The sequence below is a fragment of the Mercenaria mercenaria genome, chromosome 18 (assembly GCF_021730395.1).
Source record: "Mercenaria mercenaria strain notata chromosome 18, MADL_Memer_1, whole genome shotgun sequence".
In the NCBI taxonomy this organism is placed as follows: domain Eukaryota; kingdom Metazoa; phylum Mollusca; class Bivalvia; order Venerida; family Veneridae; genus Mercenaria; species Mercenaria mercenaria.
The window spans coordinates 11,394,086-11,413,879 of NC_069378.1; the positions used below are offsets into that span (position 1 = coordinate 11,394,086).

Sequence of the window (19,794 nt, forward strand, 5' to 3'; positions counted from 1 at the left end):
AAATTCATCATTCTGTATAACATGTATAATCGGATTTCCAATAATGCTATTTTTATTTTCATCAGTCTATTTTTAGCTCACCTGTCACAAAGTGACAAGGTGAGCTTTTGTGATCGCGCGGTGTCCGTCGTCCGTCGTCCGTGCGTGCGTCCGTGCGTAAACTTTTGCTTGTGACCACTCTAGAGGTCACATTTTTCATGGGATCTTTATGAAAGTTGGTCAGAATGTTTATCTTGATGATATCTAGGTCAAGTTCGAAATTGGGTCACGTGCCATCAAAAACTAGGTCAGTAGGTCTAAAAATAGAAAAACCTTGTGACCTCTCTAGAGGCCATATATTTCACAAGATCTTCATGAAAATTGGTCAGAATGTTCACCTTGATGATATCTAGGTCAGGTTCCAAACTGGGTCACGTGCCATCAAAAACTAGGTCAGTAGGTCTAAAAATAGAAAAACCTTGTGACCTCTCTAGAGGCCATATATTTCACAAGATCTTCCTGAAAATTGGTCAGAACGTTTACCTTGATGATATCTAGGTTAAGTTCGAAACTGGGTCACGTGCCTTCAAAAACTAGGTCAGTAGGTCAAATAATAGAAAAACCTTGTGACCTCTCTAGAGGCCATATTTTTCATGGGATCTGTATAAAAGTTGGTCAGAATGTTCATCTTGATGATATCTAGGTCAGATTCGAAACTGGGTCACGTGCCTTCAAAAACTAGGTCAGTAGGTCTAAAAATAGAAAAACCTTGTGACCTCTCTAGAGGCCATATATTTCATAAGATCTTCATGAAAATTGGTCAGAATGTTCAGCTTGATGATATCTAGGTCAAGTTCGAAACTGGGTCACGTGCCTTCAAAAACTAGGTCAGTAGGTCAAATAATAGAAAAACCTTTTGACCTCTCTAGAGGCCATATTTTTCATGGGATCTGTATGAAAGTTGGTCTGAATGTTCATCTTGATGATATCTAGGTCAAGTTCGAAAGTGGGTAACGTGCCTTCAAAAACTAGGTCAGTAGGTCAAATAACAGAAAAACCTTGTGACCTCTCTAAAGGCCATATTTTTCATTTGATCTGTATGAAAATTGGTCAGAATGTTCATCTTGATGATATCTAGGTCAAGTTCGAAACTGGGTCAACTGCGGTCAAAAACTAGGTCAGTAGGTCTAAAAATAGAAAAACCTTGTGACCTCTCTAGAGGCCATACTTGTGAATGGATCTTCATGAAAATTGTTCAGAATGTTCACCTTGATGATATCTAGGTTAAGTTTGAAACTGGGTCATGTGCCTTAAAAAACTAGGTCAGTAGGTCAAATAATAAAAAAAACCTTGTGACCTCTCTAGAGGCCATACTTTTCATGGGATCTGTATGAAAGTTGGTCTGAATGTTCATCTTGATGATATCTAGGTCAGGTTCGAAACTGGGTCACGTGCGGTCAAAAACTAGGTCAGTAGGTCTAAAATTATGAAAATCTTTCGACCTCTCTAGAGGCCATATTTTTCAATGGATCTTCATGAAAATTGATCTGAATGTTCACCTTGATGATATCTAGGTCAGTTTCGAAATCGGGTCACGTGCGGTCAAAAACTAGGCCAGTAGGTATAAAAATAGAAAAACCTTGTGACCTCTCTAGAGGCCATATTTTTCATGAGATCTTCATGAAAATTAGTGACAATGTTCACCTTGATGATATCTAGGTAAAGTTCAAAACAGGGTCACGTACCTTCGAAAACTAGGTCAATAGGTCAAATAATAGAAAAACCTTGTTACCTCTCTAGAGACCATATTTTTCAATGGATCTTCATAAAATTGGTCAGAATTTTTATCTTGATAATACCTAGGTCAAGTTCAAAACTAGGTCACTATGTCAAATAATAGAAAAAACGACGTCATACTCAAAACTGGGTCATGTGGGAAGAGGTGAGCGATTCAGGACCATCATGGTCCTCTTGTTATTTGAACCAATCAGACAAAGCATTTGGCTAAAAGGGACTGAAATCAGCTTTTGGTTAAAATAGTTTTTCTTGAGAGTAAAAGTTTTGTCATGTAATGAACATAAGAACATGAAAAAATAAAAAAATAACGCCAGAGTCAGGAATTGAATATATATATCTATCAAAAACTGGAATCCCAGGTTAAAATATATTTTTTTAAACTTCTGCTTTCACTTCCAAAATGTTGAAAGCAAGACTCTGGTTTGTGAATGTGAGTCTCAAAAGTCTGTCCTAAGATCCAATGCAAAGCAGATGATTTTAATCAGATTGAATTTAGGTTTAAAGTCTTTGAACAGATTTTGAATTTTTGAAGTATAAGAACAGCTTTTAAATTTAAAGTACTGATGCCAGTTTAGATTTTAAAGTCTTAGAACCAGTTTAATGTCTTGAAATAAGCCATGCCATGAGAAAAGCAACATAGTGGCTTTGCGACCAGCATGGATCCAGACCAGCCTGTGCATCTGTGCCATCTGGTCAGAATCCATGCTATTCACTTTCAAAGACTATTGCAATTAGGGAAACTGTTAGTGAACGGCATGGACACTGACCAGATCTGCGCAGATGTGCAGACTGGTCTGTATCCATGCTGGCCGCAAAGCCACTGTGTTGAGTTTCTCATGGCGCGGTTTAAATAATTTCAAGTTGACTAATCTTCTTGAAGCACAGTTTAGTACTGTAGAATAAACATACATGTGACACACTTGTCTTAGTAATTTTGTTGTAACATCATAGTTTGCAAATATCACTGCCACTTAGCAGAAATTGAGAATTTTTAGTGGTGTAAAGTACAGTTAAACTCCGATGACATGAGCACACAAAAGCCTTTAGAATATATTCATTATGTTTATAGCCGGAAGAAAGGCTCTTATGAAAATTTTTGTAACATTGGTTTACTTTATTACATTACAGTTTGTTAACTTTGTTGTGTCAGAGTTTTACTGTAGTTTTCCTGTTGTACACCAGTTACCCCACTTAGCATGTGTGTCAATATCTATATACATATATATTGTAGTTCGTAGCAGTAAAGTCAGAAAACTAAATGGTAAGGGGTTACTTTATAGCTTGGGCATGAAAATATTACTTCTTTCAAAACAATAATTTTCAATGCTAAGTTGCCTGTTGTTTTGAACTTAAATGCTGTCATTTCTACCAATTTCTTTTGTTGAGCATGAATTGTTTATCAATACATTATTTCATGTGCATCTTTTTGATAAGTTTTGTATTGACTTGAGTTTGTTGAGTTTGAAGTTGAAGATATAGACATAAACTCTTTCAAACAACAGATATTCCTTAAAGATATAGGCAAAAATCCTTTCAGACAGCAGCTATTCCTGTAAAATTTAGACATAAATCCTTGCAGACAGCAGCTATTCCTTGAAGATACAGACATAAATCCTTTCTGACAGCAGCTATTCCTTGAAGATATAGACATAAAGCCTTTCAGACAACAGCTATTCCTTGAAGATATAGACATAAATCCTTTCTGACAGCAGCTGTTCCTTGAAGATATAGACATAAATCCTTTCAGACAACAGCTATTCCTTGAAGATATAGACATAAATCCTTTCAAACAACAGCTATTCCTTGAAGATATAGACATAAATCCTTTCAGACAACAGCTATTCCTTGAATTGCAACTGGAACTAAGGTCTTTGCTTTGCTTTCTGAGATGTTTGATTTATGTGTTGTTGCTGAGGCAAGCATTGATGAACTTTTTCTGAGACATGGAGCATAATTTTTATGTCCCCAGCATCAACTGATGCGGGAGGCATATAGTGATTGTTCTGTCCTGTCGGTTGGTCCGTTCGTTTGTTCATCCGTCCGTACGAGGTTAACCAAATGGGACCGTTTCGTCTAGCATCAGTATCCCTTACAAGAATGAATTGATACTAATACAGATGTAAACTGTGACCATTCCTCATCTTCAAGCATCACTTAACCTCAGTTTGACCTTGCCCTTGACCTCGCTTTGGCTTTAGGTGCAAAATCTATCGACAAGGATGCCACTGGGGCATCAAGCGTTTATTGAACGCAGCTCCTTGTTTATTACAAGATTTGCTGTGAATTGTTGAAATATTAGAATGAATTAGTATCATAATTTCATTGTGAAAAATATCAAATATATTTTTCACTGGTACATAACTACGTAATAAATTATTGATAAGAATAGTTTAAACCATTGATTGAGAAAAGAATATTTTGTTTGTTTTAAACTTAAGATGAAATATCTTCCAGTCGAGGCCCTCCGTGGCCAAGTGGTTAAGGTCACTTGCCCCTCATCGATGTGGGTTCGAGCCTCTTTAGGGGCGTTGAATTCTTCGTATGAGGAAGCCATCCAGCTGGCTTACAGAAGGTCAGTGGTTTTTCACAGGTGCCCACTAATGAAATACATGTAATGCACAGGGTCCTTCTCCACCATCAAAACTGGAAAGTCGCCATATGACCTATAATTGGGCCGGTGTGACGTTAAACCCAACGAAATAAAATAAATAGATATCTTCCAGTCACGAACACCAGATCTTACATTTCACTCATGAAAATATTGCATCTTGTGTTCAGTTGGTGAAAGATACTTTACACTGAAACAAAATTATATCCTCTATAATGATTACTTTTCTGAAGATGTTTTTAAAAGTGAACAAACATAACGTTTGTATGGACACATGGATAATGTATGTTCATCAGCTGCATTTGTAGGATGAATGGGTAGACACCTTGTATAGACAGCTTCCCTGTGTCAATCTGTATTCTTGCTTTGTTTGTTCTAGCTTATCTGCTATATTTGTGTTATGCAATGTAGAAAGAAATGTATTAGTTCATAGACTTAACAACAATTCTATATTCATCAATGTTTCATAGATTTTTAATGATATAGCATGCTGTTTACTAATTTCTAGTGTCAGTAATCAAACTGATCAAATGTTCACATATGTTTTTTTTACCTTTACCCAGCTAAATGTCTAAAAATGGACTGGTCTTTCATTCAATTTGGGCAGTGCCATTTATTATTCGTAAGGTGTTCACTGAAAATGTACTGACTGAACAGCGAACAGTGCAGACCAAGATCAGCTTGCAAAGACGTGCAGGCTGATCTTTGTCTGCACCGGTTGCAAAGGCACTTGCCGCCAGCAGGCTAAAGGTTATAAGGACATCATGAAAATTAAGAAAAGTCTGTTTCACAGAAATGGGTGATTAAAAATCATTTTTTGAATCATGTCTTGATTGTAATATTATACAGATCACCTTAATTTCAGTCCAGTACAGATTAGAATTTCTTGATATGCCTGTCTTGAGATAATAAACATGTTCCTGGTATGAAAGGTATTCTCAGATATGTCCCTGATAAAGGCCATTTATCTATCTCATTTTTTCTACTTGATAGTTGTGTACAAAATGTGATTTCACATACAATAGTTGGAGCAACCTTCTGCTGTCAAGAACTGCACATATAATACTGGTCTCAGCAGCCTACCACTTTCTAGAACTGCACATATAATACTGGTCTTAGCAGCCCTCCACTTTCAAGAACTGCACATATAATACTGGTCTCAGCAGCCCTCCACTTTCAAGAACTGCACATATAATACTGGTCTCAGCAGCCCTCCACTATCAAGAACTGCACATATAATACTGGTCTCAGCAGCCCTCCACTTTCTAGAACTGCACATATAATACTGGTCTCAGCAGCCTACCACTTTCTAGAACTGCACATATAATACTGGTCTCAGCAGCCCTCCACTTTCAAGAACTGTACGTATAATACTGGTCTCAGCAGCCTACCACTTTCAAGAACTGCACATATAATACTGGTCTCAGCAGCCCTCCACTTTCAAGAACTGTACATATAATCACAGTGGTAGGATATTTGGACCACTATAATACATTATAATGTATTATAGTGGTCCGAATATCCTACCACTGTCAAGAACTGCTCATACAACGCATAATAATGGTCAAAATATCCTACCACTGTCAAGAACTGCACATAATTTTATAATACTTTTAAATATTGTCATCAGAATGATAATTAATTATATAAAGATTTGTGCTGATTTCCACACAGTTGAAGTTTGGTATTTCAGATTCCAAGGAATCAAGCATATTACTCTTAAATAACCAAAATAGGAATTTGACTGATGGTAGTTCAGATTGATTTTAATAATACAGTCGAAGTTGCAGTATGTCAAATTTTACTTCATGAAGTGAAACTCTTTACATTAAGAAGGCATTTTGAAGGGACTTCAAAATTTCTTTGATATAGCTGAAGGTTAAAGATGATAAAGATTTAGGTACAGCATTCCAGTTGTATTTCTTTTTTTTAGCTCACCTCGTCACTTTTTGACAAGGTGAGCTTTTGTGATCGCGCAGCGTCCGTTGTCCGTTGTCCGTCCATCCATGCGTGCGTCGGTGCGTAAACTTTTGCTTGTGACCACTCTAGAGGTCACATTTTTCATGGGGTCTTTATGAAAATTGGTCAGAATGTTCACCTTGATAATATCTAGGTCAAGTTCGAAACTGGGTCACATGCGGTCAAAAACTAGGTCAGTAGGTCTAAAAATAGAAAAGCCTTGTGACTTCTCTAGAGGCCATATATTTCACAAGATCTTCATGAAAATTGGTCAGAATGTTCACCTTGATGATATCTAGGTCAAGATGGAAACTGGGTCACGTGCCTTCAAAAACTAGGTCAGTAGATCAAATAATAGAAAAACCTTGTGACCTCTCTAAAGGCCATATTTTTCATGGGATCTGTATGAAAGTTGGTCTGAATGTTTATCTTGATGATATTTAGGGTCAAGTTCGAAACTGGGTCACGTGCGGTCAAAAACTAGGTCAGTAGGTCTAAAAATAGAAAAACCTTGTGACCTCTCTAGAGGCCATACTTGTGAATGGATCTTCATACAAGTTGGTCAGAATGTTCATCTTGATGATATCTAGGTCAAGTTCGAAAGTGGGTCACGTGTCTTCAAAAAGTAGGTCAGTAGGTCAAATAATGAAAAAACCTTGTGACCTCTCTAGAGGTCATATTTTTCATGGGATCTGTATGAAAGTTGGTCTGAATGTTTATCTTGATGATATATAGGTCAAGTTTGAAACTGGGTCAACTGTGATCAAAAACTAGGTCAGTAGGTCTTAAAATAGAAAAACCTTGTGACCTCCCTAGAGGCCATACCCTTGAATGGATCTTCATGAAAATTGGTCAGAACGTTCACCTTGATGATATCTAGGTCAGGTTTGAAACTGGGTCACGTGCCATCAAAAAGTAGGTCAGTAGGTCAAATAATAAAAAAACTTTGTGACCTCTCTAGAGGCCATACTTTTCATGGGATCTGTATGAAAGTTGGTCTGAATATTCATCTTGATGATATCTAGGTCAAATTTGAAACTAGGTCAACTGTGGTCAAAAACTAGGTCAGTAGGTCTAAAATTAGGAAAATCTTTTGACCTCTCTAGAGGCCATATTTTTCAATGGATCTTCATGAAAATTGGTCAGAATTTTTATCTTGATGATATCTAGGTCAAGTTCAAAATTGGGTCTCATGAGCTCAAAAACTAGGTCACTATGTCAAATAATAGAAAAAACGACGTCATACTCGAAACTGGGTCATGTGGGAACAGGTGACTGATTCAGGACCATTATGGTCCTCTTGTTTCATTTTCAAATACATTCTGGTTAAAAAGAGTTCATTTTAGAAGTTGTCACATGCACATTGTGTTATTTCTATATTGTTAGATTATGATGATGAGGTTGGATGTTCCGGGTTTGATCAGCTGCCGTTTGGGGCCTGTGAAGATCCTGTCAGGTATATACATTTGTAATCGTTCTTTTCAGAAGAGAATAATTATGGTGTTTAACTTAAAGATATGTTTTCTGAAGCCCTGCCTACTTGGCTTAGTTGGCAGAGAGCTCTACAATTAGGTGGTTGTATGTTAAATCCCTGGGTGACAGAATTGTCTCTATGTCCAACAATGTATGTTAGATCCAAGTGTGTATGAAGTGTCTCTATGTATGTTAGATCCGAGGGTGAATGAAGTGTCTCTATGTCGAACACTGTAAGTTAGATCCGAGGGTGAATGAAGTGTCTCTAATGTTGAACACTGTATGTTAGATTCGAGGGTGAATCTCTATGTTAAACTCTATGTTAGATCCAAGGGTGAATGAAGTGTCTCTATGTCAAACACTGTATGTTAGATTCGAGGATGAATGAAGTGTATGTCGAACACTGTATGTTAGATTAAAGGATTAATGAAGTGGCTCTATGTTGGACACTGTATGTTAGAACCGAGGGTAAATGAAGTGTCTCTATGTCAAACACTGTATGTTAGATCCAAGGGTAAATGAAGTGTCTCTATGTCGAACACTGTATGTTAGAAGTGTCTCTATGTCAAACACTATATGTTAGATCCAAGGGTGAATGAAGTGGCTCTATGTCAAGTACTGTATGTTAGATCCAAGGGTGAATGAAGTGTCTCTATGTAAAACACTGTATGTTTGATCTGAGAGTGAATGAAGTGTCTCTATGCCGAACACTGTATGTTATATCCAAGGGTGAATGAAGTGTCTCTATGTCAAACACTCTATGTTAGAAGTGTCTCTATGTCAAACACTGTATGTTAGATCCAATGGTGAATGAAGTGTCTATATGTCAAACACTGTTTGTTAGATCCGAGGGTGAATGAAATGGCTCTATGTCGAACACTGTATGTTAGATCCAAGGTTGAATGAAGTGGCTCTATGTCGAGCGCTGCATGTTAGATCCAAGAGTGAATGAAGTGTCTCTATGTCAAACACTGTACGTTACATCCGAGGGTGAATGAAGTGTCTCTAGTATGTGGAACACTGTATGTTAGATCCAAGGGTGAATGAAGTGTCTCTATGTCAAACACTGTATGTTAGATTCAAGGATAAATAAAGTTTCTCTAATGTTGAACACTGTATGCTAGATCTGAAGATGAACGAAGTGTCTCTATGTTGAACACTGTATGTTGAATTTGAGGGTGAATAAACCAACCAAATGAATAATGTTGAACACTGAATGTTAGATCTGAAGATGATATAATTGTCTCTGTGTCTAACAATATGTTAGATCCCTAGATGAGGGAATTGGCTTCATATCAAATGCTATGTTAGATACCTAGTTGAGGCAATTGTTTCCATGTCAAAAACTGCATGATAGATCTCTTTGTTAGGCAACTGTCTCCTAGCCAGACACTGTATATTAGATCCCTGAATGAAGGAATTGTCTCCGTGTCAAACACTTATGTTAGAACCCTTGATGAAGCAATTATTAACTTCCAGTTAGGTTAACTGCTGTTGCATTACTGAAATACTGTTGAAAATGGCATTAAACACAAAGCAAACAAACATTTAGTTAAAATGATAACCAGCAAGACACCCTTGACTGTCAGTCCAGAGGTCTGAGGTTGGAATAATGGTCTAAGCACTCGAAATTCAGAGTGTCTCCCACCTAACTGAAAGGCCAGTACAGTTTCTTTCCAGAAAATATGGCTTTGTGTTTATCAATGTTTATCAATGCTGCACACTAGGCTTGTGAAAAAAAACAGACTAGATATTCACAAAGGGCTAGACTAAGTTAGCTGGACACGCCCGTACCAAAAAATCTGGTGTAGTAATAAAAGTAATAATCGTAACATTCTTTCATTTTCAGTGCCTTGAGTTTATACTGCACATGGCCAAGTCTGTCAGAGGATATGATTGTAGAAAATCAAGTTTATTCGTAAGTACTGTTAACTCACTCTTTCCTACAAAACAAATTACAGGTATTTGATGATGGCTTAACATGTTGTCTGACCCATTTGCTTTAAATATTAATTTGTGAAAATGCATGCATATATACCAGTATTATATATTTCATTTTGATTTCAAGAATTGAGAATAAGTGCAAACAGAACCTCTTAAAAGATTTTTGATTGCTCTTTTTAAGAAATTTGAATTTTGATTTCTACTAGGTTTTACAGGAAAACAGATACTCATTGAAAAAAAAAATACATTGAGATGTTACTTTGATCCGCTTCCTAACAAAAGTGTGAATTTTTTTCCCCGCAGTTTTTCATTAAAAACAATTTATTTGCCTTACTTACTTCTGACTTTTCAGTGACCTTGACCCATTGCAAGCTCCACATTGGTCAGTTAGAATACAGATGACAGAGGATCCACAATGTCTCCTAGGTAAATGTTACATTTTTCTTGTTTATACATAATCTAAATTCTCTGAGTTAACTTCACTTGTTTCCAATCCATTTTTGTTTTTTTTTATCCTTTTCTTCTGAGATTTGCATCATATCATACATGTCATATCTCCCGCCGGGAGGCTTTTTCTCCCGTATTTTCAGTATATCTCCCGGTCTCCCGCGGGGACATGAAAACCTCCCGTAAAAAATAAATTCAGAAAAAAAAGTGCTCTGTCGAAATATCGTATCCCAATGTAGACCTTTAGAAAATACTTGAAATCCAATATCGAGTAGCCTGGAAATACACTTCAAACATAATTTTCATAGTTGTCTATAATCCCTAGCTTGTTTATCGAGAGACACGCCTGAGGCATTAATTATCTTACCACCTACTGTCACCATCTGCAAACAATTGACTATTTAATCTTACCCGTAGGCAATTGTAAACATGTGCATGCGAGATTTTAGACTGATTCAATAACATCAAAGCCACTGATCCGTAATTGTTCAAAACAATATGTAAACCAGTCTTAAAATTTACGTCATTTTACCGCCACCTGCCAAAGTGTACTTTCATTTTCGCTGACCTTAATATTTATCAGGAAACACTCTTTTCCCGTATTTATCGAGCCATCAGAGGATGAGACAGGTTAGTGCTACCACCGTGTTTATGTTTCTCAATTTAAATACTTGCACAACATGCAAAAAATCGACAACAACTTAACAAAATTGGCGAGTTAATGTCACACTACACAGAATTTCCGACAAACATGAATTCGGATAAGTGAATTTTATGAAATAAATTGCAATTCATATTGCCCGAATAATTGACTGCCATTCCTTTGTGATATTGTCATATTGCAATAATTAACAGGAGAAGAATTCCCAGGTTAAATACATGTTAAGAAATGACTGCCCTTAAAAGACTGTTTTGACATGATATCTCCGCAATCTTTTGAGTATTATTTTTTTTGTATGCTTAAACATGTCAAAAAGGTCACTCTCCCCAGATGCAGAAGCATCAACATGCACATAAAGCAAAAACAAAGTTCCTGGTTCAATTTTTCATGGAATTTCCTTGGATTAAGTTAAGTGCTATAAGTAAAAATCATGCATTCTGTACACAACTGTTGGCTCCACTCATCAATTCAATGTAAAAAAAACTTGATGATTTTTTCATGAAAACGGCTATTTCGCGCGTAAAAAGTGAGCGAATAAAAGTCTCCCTTATTTTTACCCAAATCTCCCTTAAAAAAAGCCCTGCTGAGGCAAAACTCCCATATTGACCGTCTGAAACTATGGCATGTATGTCATATATTTACATGACATTGTATCTGTCTTAAATTTGATTTGAATAAATGAAAGCACATATACCTCAAAATATATTTTAATGAAGAATTCCTTTTTCTGGAACTTCACAAGCACATTTTCATTTAGAATTTAAATTAACATGCAGTTTATAAGTCCAGAACTGTTGTATATGCTGTCTTCAAGTTAAGTTTTCTAGCAATTAAATTTTATAGATAATCACAGTTAGTCCCTCAACCTGAAACAATACATGGACAGTTCTAAAGAAGTCTTTCAGGAAGAAAATTGTTTAGATAATCTCAGCTTCTTTTTTGCTAAGTTAACTTGTAACATTCCTAAATTCAGACAGCGCAGTCCAGAATAGCTCAATCTGGAAAGATTGTGGCTGACATTCTGGTAGTTTAACTTTTGTTCCATATCCTGATGTGACCATCCTCTTGTGATATTCATGTTCCATGCCTACTTTATCTCACTGAAACATGATGTTCAGGATACGGTATTTGTATAATATTTACATTCGCCCTATTCTTTTCCATTGAAAATTATGATGTTCATTTCGTATGAACAGCAAAAGGAAAGGTGGGAAAGTTATGTCAGTACTGCTTAGTGATATCGGGCTGCTGTTTTGACGACGTTAGTGTATAGTCAGGGAGAACGTTCCTTAGATGACGCGCATTTATTCCGTCCAGTGAACAGAACTGCTGGGAAGCTGATTTTAATGTTAAAGTGCCACAAAATGTCTGAGATTTATAATATAATCTTGTTTACAAATGGAAAGAAAATATGTAGTAAATATAAGAAATGAAACTTTTTTTAGGTGTTCTTGCAAAATGAATGACAGAATAGGATCAGCAAATTAGCGTGATTCATGGATTTGCCAATCCTATTCTGTCGTTCAGTTTGCATGAACACCCAAAAAAAAATTTCATTAAGTGGTTACAAGAACCACTTGCTGGAACTTTTCATATTTGGTATCACAGTCTGGCCAACTAAATGAATAATTAGATTCCCCAAGCATTTTATCAGTATTGACAGACACAGACAGACTGAGCAAAATTTTAACCGACATTAGGGAGTCACAGCATGGACTTATCTGGGTGCACAAGTCTGACTTAGATAAGTATTCCATAGAGGCTCCTTCATTATACCCCAGTCACACATACGGCACGGATAGCTACCTCTAGCCACGGATAGAAACGTAGTTATCCGTATCGATCAGTACCAGAGCTGTATGGATTGGTACAGATTGATACAGATTACTACTTTTAAGTACGGTTCAGGTACGGATCAATATGGATTACTATGTTTTCATCTGTGGCCAGACGTAGCTATCTGCGCCATATGTGTGACTGTGGTATTACTGAATATTAGAACTTGGGGATAATAAGTTTGATTCAAATATATAAATGGTCAAGTTGGTGGTTTAGAAAAGTTTGTAGAGTGTATAATTATAAACTGTATAGTTCTGAACAAATTGTATAGGTGTATTTTACTGCTTTGTATTTCATTAAGATTTTTCTAAGAATTAAATAGAGTTATAGAATAATGAAAATGAATAGTTGGAACAATAATTTTTATTTTGTTATGCATGCACACAAAAGATACAAAATATACTTATATTGACAAATGAAACTAATACATAACTTATGATTATAGCAACAACAGTACTAACAACAGAAACAACAATATTTAAGTGATGCAACAATAAAAAAAGGATGATGATAAACGTAGCAATGAAAAAGACTTAATGTTGTAGCTTAACAACAACAACATGCTGCTGATGATGAATATGATGACTGTTGTTGTTGTTCTTGTTAGTAATGATGATGATGATGGTGATGATGAAAAACTAAAACCGATTTATTTGATTAAACGCTTAATTTTACACATAGTATATTCACTGGCGTTGTACATTAAATTTAAAAAAAAATATGTTAAAATATATTATACATAATGGTATCAAACAATGAAACACAACATATTTCATTATTTGACAAAGTTATTATTCAGTGCAAATTTCAACATTGCGTATTAAACATACGTCGATCACACTACATAGTACAGTATACTCAGTGTTTCTACCACATTCAGTCCACCAACAGAGAATAATCAAAACCATGATTCAAAGCTTCTAAAAACAGTGTTTTGAGCTTTTTCTTTAAAGTGTCTACAGAATCAGAATTTCTCATTTCTGCTGGTAGTTTTTTTCCATAGTTTCGGCCCTACAGTTTGAAAACTTCTGTCACCAAATTTTCAAGTTAGTGAATCTATATATTAAGCATTGCTATGAGATTAAGGTCACAGGATTAATTTATATTAAATAAAGCAATTCCATATTTCCTATTCCAGGTTGCATTCAGAGTTGCTGTAAACAATATTTATCTACATTTTAAATATCGGCTTTATTAAGTTTTTATTCTACCTTAACATTGACAGCACATAAGTCCACAGTAAAGGTTTAATTCTCAACCTTAAGGTACACCTGCCATCTTGACTTTTTACAAGATCCCCACTCAAAGTAACTGTGTAGTACCACTGACCTTCCATAAGCCAGCTGATCATAAGAATTTTAACGTCCCAAGGGAGGCTTGAACCCTCATTGATGAAGGGCCAGTTGGAGTCAGTAACCCTAACCACTTGGCCGAGTGTCCTCTATTTTGTTTGTTTAATATTTCAAACATCTTTGAATGAGAAAACTTAGTTTAAAGTACCAATTGATTCGTTGGAGAATTATCTTTCTATCTAAACCAGAACTTATCTCAAAGTTTGTTTTCAAAATTGACCATGATATATATTGAAAGAAAACTATGTTGCCATTTTGAATGCACATAAAAGTAGTGCAAGGTATGGACTTTTTTCTATGTCGTACTAAAATGCCTAAAATTGTGTTTCTTCTCTGTCTTAGATGTATACTGAACAAAATTTAGTATTCTAAAAATTCCTTTTTAAAGTTAATCCAAATTTAACCTAGGCCACTTTCCAGCATTTTAAGGCAAAACAACATCTCATTCCATTTAAATGACAGATATGTCATAGTGTTAACCTTTACCCTCGTAACCCTGCTAAATTTCAAAGATGAATTGGTCTATCCTTCAATTTGGGCAGTACCATTTATTATTCGAAGGGGTGTTCATTGAAAATCTAATGACTGACTGGTCGCAAAGGCAAAATCACTTACCGCCAGCAGGCTAAAGGTTAAGCAGATAGCTCTTTTAGTTTAAGGGCTAGCACTTTCACAATTAGCAACATATCTCTTGAATTTTAATAAATATCTCTTTTAAGTTTTGAAATTTTCTTTATCTTATCTTAGGAAGAGAGCACTTTTGCTAAGAAAGGTATCTCTGTTTAAGTTAAAGAGATTTGTTTATAGCAAATTGACCTGTCAGTCAAAGTCTGACTGACATCTAATTAACTATACAGTAACTGCTATCTGTATTATAAAGAAGGACATCTCTCTAGAACGATCTGTCAATCACTGAACAGAAAGACTCTTTTAGAATACAGGTCATATTAATACTCAAATTATTTTATTTTCTTCACTGTGCTCTTCATTTTAGAAAAGATTTTATTAACACATTTTGTCTTGAAAGGCTGTATTGTGCTAACCAAATGTTTTTGTCTTATTTACAAAAAACTAAATAAAAAAGGCGCAAAATGACACATCAGCTGTTCAAATGGTTACTGATGACCTTCCAACAAAGGTTAATAATTCTTACATACAGTGCAAGTTCTAAGTGAAATTGTGGATCACAATTCCTTCTTCTAACCCGACATATAGTTTATCTTCCTGTTCACAATAATGTAGGGCACCTGCTTTTGACTCACATTTGAACATTAAACTGTATTTGCTGAGGTCAGGAGGCAGTTTATAGATTGACTTACCAGAAGAGACATATACTGTCCCTCTTTTATCAATGGCCAAACCTTCACACAACCAAGCTGGAAACTCTTTGTTTACTACTGAAGTATGACTTTTTGAGTCAAAAGCCTCAAGAGCAAACCTGCCAGAAATGGCAGACGCAAAGCCAATGTATAATATGTCATTTATGGGGCTTATTTCCAGGAGAAAAGATTCTACCTTGACTTTGTGAAAAGTATAAGTCTTTAAAACTGTTCCTGCCATGTCTAAGAATTGTAAATGTCCATTGTTCATGGAAGACCCATACATTGCTATAACTATGAGACAGTTATTGTGATACGCAATAGAATAACACTGTTCAACAGTGTTAATAGTCTTACATATTGTTAATACAGAGGAGTTTTCAATTGTTATAAAGAAAATCCTCTTTTCCTCGGGAACTGTGACAGCCACAAGATCATTGTCTACTTTAGTAATATCATAAGGACTGTTGGGCAGTTTTAAACTTGACAAGATCTTTTCCATATCAATAAGTGTTACTGACCTGTTCTTATGGTATAAGACAATAAATTTGGAGTTGGAGGCTTTAACCATTCCTTGATACATTTCAGACCCTAAGACCCTAATTTTTGATTCAGTTGCAATCTTCATTTCATGTAAAGAACCTAACGATATAGTTTCTAATGGTGAATCTATGTTTATTTCTTTCTGTAATGGCAAAAATTCATGATCTATAAGTTTGTCTACCCCATGGTCTTCTTCCAAAACCTTTTTTATTTGTGTTATTTTACTGTTTGCCTTTTCTGTTGCAATAAAAAGTTGGTTCTTATTATAGTGATCGTTTTTCCTTTCTATATCAGTAGCTAGTGCCTTTAGTTCTGAATTTATCTGCTCATAATGTGAAACATTACATTGAGCACTGACCAGATCATTATTGCATGACTTTTCTAAGCTTTCAGCTTCTTCAGCTATCTTCATTAGTATTTGTTTCTCTTGTTTTAGAATCCTATTCTTCTTAATTCTTTGCTTTTCATCTAGTTTTCTGATTACTTCAGCTCTCTCTGCTTCCAGCTCTTGAAATTTCTGTTCACGTTGTTTTTCTATAGTTTTTTTAATTTCTTGTCGTTTCTTTTTAATGACTTGTAAATTTTTCTCATTGCTTTTTGTAATATATATTAGGAATTCATCAGCAATTTGTTTTCTATGAGCTGCTGCCTTTGAGATTTTGTCTATTGATTCTACTGTGTCTTTAAAGTCCTTGCTAGTATCCGTTTCTTTCAGAAACATTGGAATATGTAAGATGCCTGAACACTGTTTGTGATCGTCAGCTTTACATGTAAGGCATGCAACATCCTTACATGTTTTACAGTAGAACTTGATTCTTTCTCTAGGGTGTAACCGACATGTGTCAAGACAAAAGTCTTGTGGCATACTGATTTTATCAAGCAGAGTATGTTTGGGCAGATTTCTTGCGTGATACCGGAGACACGTTGTGCACAAATAATCCGAACACGGAACACAAAATCCTTCAGCAGTAGATATAATACCATCTTTTTCACATTGTTCACAAACCATCTCTATTAATTCATCAGAAGTGTTATCAACATCTTTCACATGATCTGCATTACTTATTTCTTCAGGATCATCATAAGCATTACTATCTGTGTCGTCATCAGTATCTTGATCAGTATTAGAGTTGGTCCGCCATTGGAACAAGTTAAATAACTGTCGTAACATGATTGTTTGATTAGTAATTCAACAACAAATGTTACAGCAACAACACACAAACTATCGATACATGATTATTATTCATATCCTTGTTTCAGTATAACTGTCAAACATTATATTTTGCAGTAGGTGTATTTAGTTTGCTTTTGTAGTTAAGACTGTAGTCTCCATAGCAACTTATCAGATAAATTTGAAATATCTATGCAGGTTTTATTATATCCAGTGTGTAATCAAACTGATGAATTATTTAAATTTCCACAATGTTTTTATTTCATATAATAATCAAGAAAATAAGTTTTGCAGACATTTGAAAAAAAATGTTTGTTTTTTTCACTGACAATCTTCATTACTGTTTCATTACCAAAACTCTCACAAACAACTGTCCAACTTTATAATTAATTACTGTAAGTCAGTTAATAATATTTGTTACACAGTACCACATACCAGTAACAGTTTATAGTAAAGTATCCTTAGTGATTTCCTGTAGATAACTGCAGATTTAATTTTTCATCTACTCTAGATACAAATAATGTGCACAATGGTTTTAGTTTCTCCTTGGTATAATGTTAAAAGTGTGCATATATGGTGTATTTTCACAAAGAAATCGCTTTTATAAATATTAACTTAAAGGCACATGCCCTATAGTTTTTTTAAATATTTCAAAGTTGGGGAAGTATTGTACAATTTATTTGACCTGTCAGAACTTGTTCCCGGCCTTCATTATATTCTGTTCACACCCATATAAGTTTAACACGAAAGCCAAAAACATGATTTGACAGGTCAATTAAATAGTACAAGGTGACTCCAGTCAGATTTAAGTCTTTAATCATACTGAACATTAATTTTCATTGCTATTGTTCTCAGGCAGTAACTTTTATACAATGTCATGTTCATTTATTACTCATTATACATGTAATATCGAATTAGAGTTATAAAAATTATGAAAGACAATAACAATGGCCGTTTTCCAATGTGTCACTGTATGTTAAATGTTTGTATTTGTATATATTATATTCTGTTAATGCTGCCCACATAAGTGGGACTTAACATTTGCTTGAATAAAACTTGAAAAAACTTGATTTGTATTAACTTAAAGCTGTCAGTATTTTCTGGGGGTATACACCTTTAAGCTAGATTAAGATTATTGAGAGAGAGAGAGTACAGGTTATGTTGTCTTACTTTATCTATAGATTGTAAAGTTTAAGTGTAGGGCAAATATTATGTATTGACCATACAATGAAACTAAACTTTATCTTAATGCACTAGAAAGTCAATAAATGATATCTGTGACTGACTATTTTTAAAACGTCCGCCAGAAAAAAAAAAAAAAAAAAAAACCCTGATCATTTAAATGAGTTTATGAGTTAAACAGTGTATACAGCAACAGAAGTGTTCAACTTTAAGTTTATGGCGCAGGTCAGAGTATCATCTGACCTGCTATATGACATGTGTAATTACCGATATTTTGATAATATATTAGTTTTCAGTACAATGGGCTGTATCTAATTTCATATTAAGTAACATGTTACAAATATCTCCTACAATATTGAATATGACAGTGTAACCTGTCTAGAAAGACTATACTTAAGAGTTTCTCAACAAAGGTTAAATTATTTATTACAGTATTTATGGTTTAATTAATGAGAAGAGAAATATGTATAGTGGACGCAACTTTACCCCGATGGTTGACCTTTGTATTATAATACATAATGAGGCACAACCTATTATTGAAAAGGAGTGTACGTAAAACACGGGTTGCACGAGAAAATGGAAATAAAAATTTGTGTAAATATAAATTACTGAATTGGAAAGTTTTAACTGATCAAATGTAAGTATATATACTTTGAAACTGCATTATATACAAAACTAATTCCATATAAATATATACGGCTACCCTAAGCACCCTTGATTTCTATAATGAAATAATTGATATGAATAATCAGCCTAAGGTCAACCATCGCGGTCAAGTTGCGACTACTATATGCATTATAAGCAGGTATTATAATACTGACCAAAGCCCCAATTTCATGAAAAAACTTAAATAATTGCTTAGTTAAATCTGTTATTTCAAATGCTTGTTTTTGCATTGTATGCATCTTCAGTGTTTACTTTTTCATTTATATCAGAATTCTGAATTTTACAGAAAACAAAGTATAGAAATAAGAAATACACTTAAGCAAATACTTAAGTGTGTTATATCGTGCTATTTGCTTAAGTTTGTTATATCGTGCTATTTGCTTAAGTTTGTTATATCGTGCTTAAATAGAAATACTGTTACAGTATTTGCGTAAAGCCCCCATCACACCAAACTAGTTCTCAAAACGACCCAACCCGTTCTAAAATATTGTAAAATGGGCTGTGATCTGGCTAGAACATTAACTTTTTACTTTGGCCGTAAAATATCCATAATGCTATCGTAGTTAGTTCTTAAACAGCTCTCAATACGTCCAACGCTTCTTTATCCTGTTTAAAGTCCATTTATAGTAAGTTCAGGTCGGAAAAAATGCCCGTTCACCTCATGTGGACACCATTTGTAGGCAGTCCAAGTCCGTCTGTAGTCAGATTAAAGAAGTTCGTTACTAGTCCTACTTTGTTCCAAGTACGTCGAAATACGTTCTAACTAGTTGTTAACTCGACCAACTCATTCACATTCAGTTTACCTCATTCTTATTACGTCCTCATCTCTCCCTAGTACGTTCAGAACGTAAATT

The 19,794-nt window shown here is 34.9% G+C and overlaps 1 protein-coding gene across 1 annotated transcript in view; it reads left to right on the plus strand.

Annotated features, from left to right (window-relative positions):
- LOC123537786 (rab3 GTPase-activating protein catalytic subunit-like) overlaps window positions 1-19,794 on the plus strand; it is a 62,015-nt gene that overhangs the window by 18,301 nt on the left and 23,920 nt on the right. The window contains exons 9-12 of the mRNA XM_053530677.1: window positions 3,008-3,037; window positions 7,730-7,799; window positions 9,666-9,734; window positions 10,113-10,186. Of these exons, the coding sequence (XP_053386652.1) occupies window positions 3,008-3,037; window positions 7,730-7,799; window positions 9,666-9,734; window positions 10,113-10,186 (243 nt within the window). The remainder of the gene's footprint in view (window positions 1-3,007; window positions 3,038-7,729; window positions 7,800-9,665; window positions 9,735-10,112; window positions 10,187-19,794) is intronic.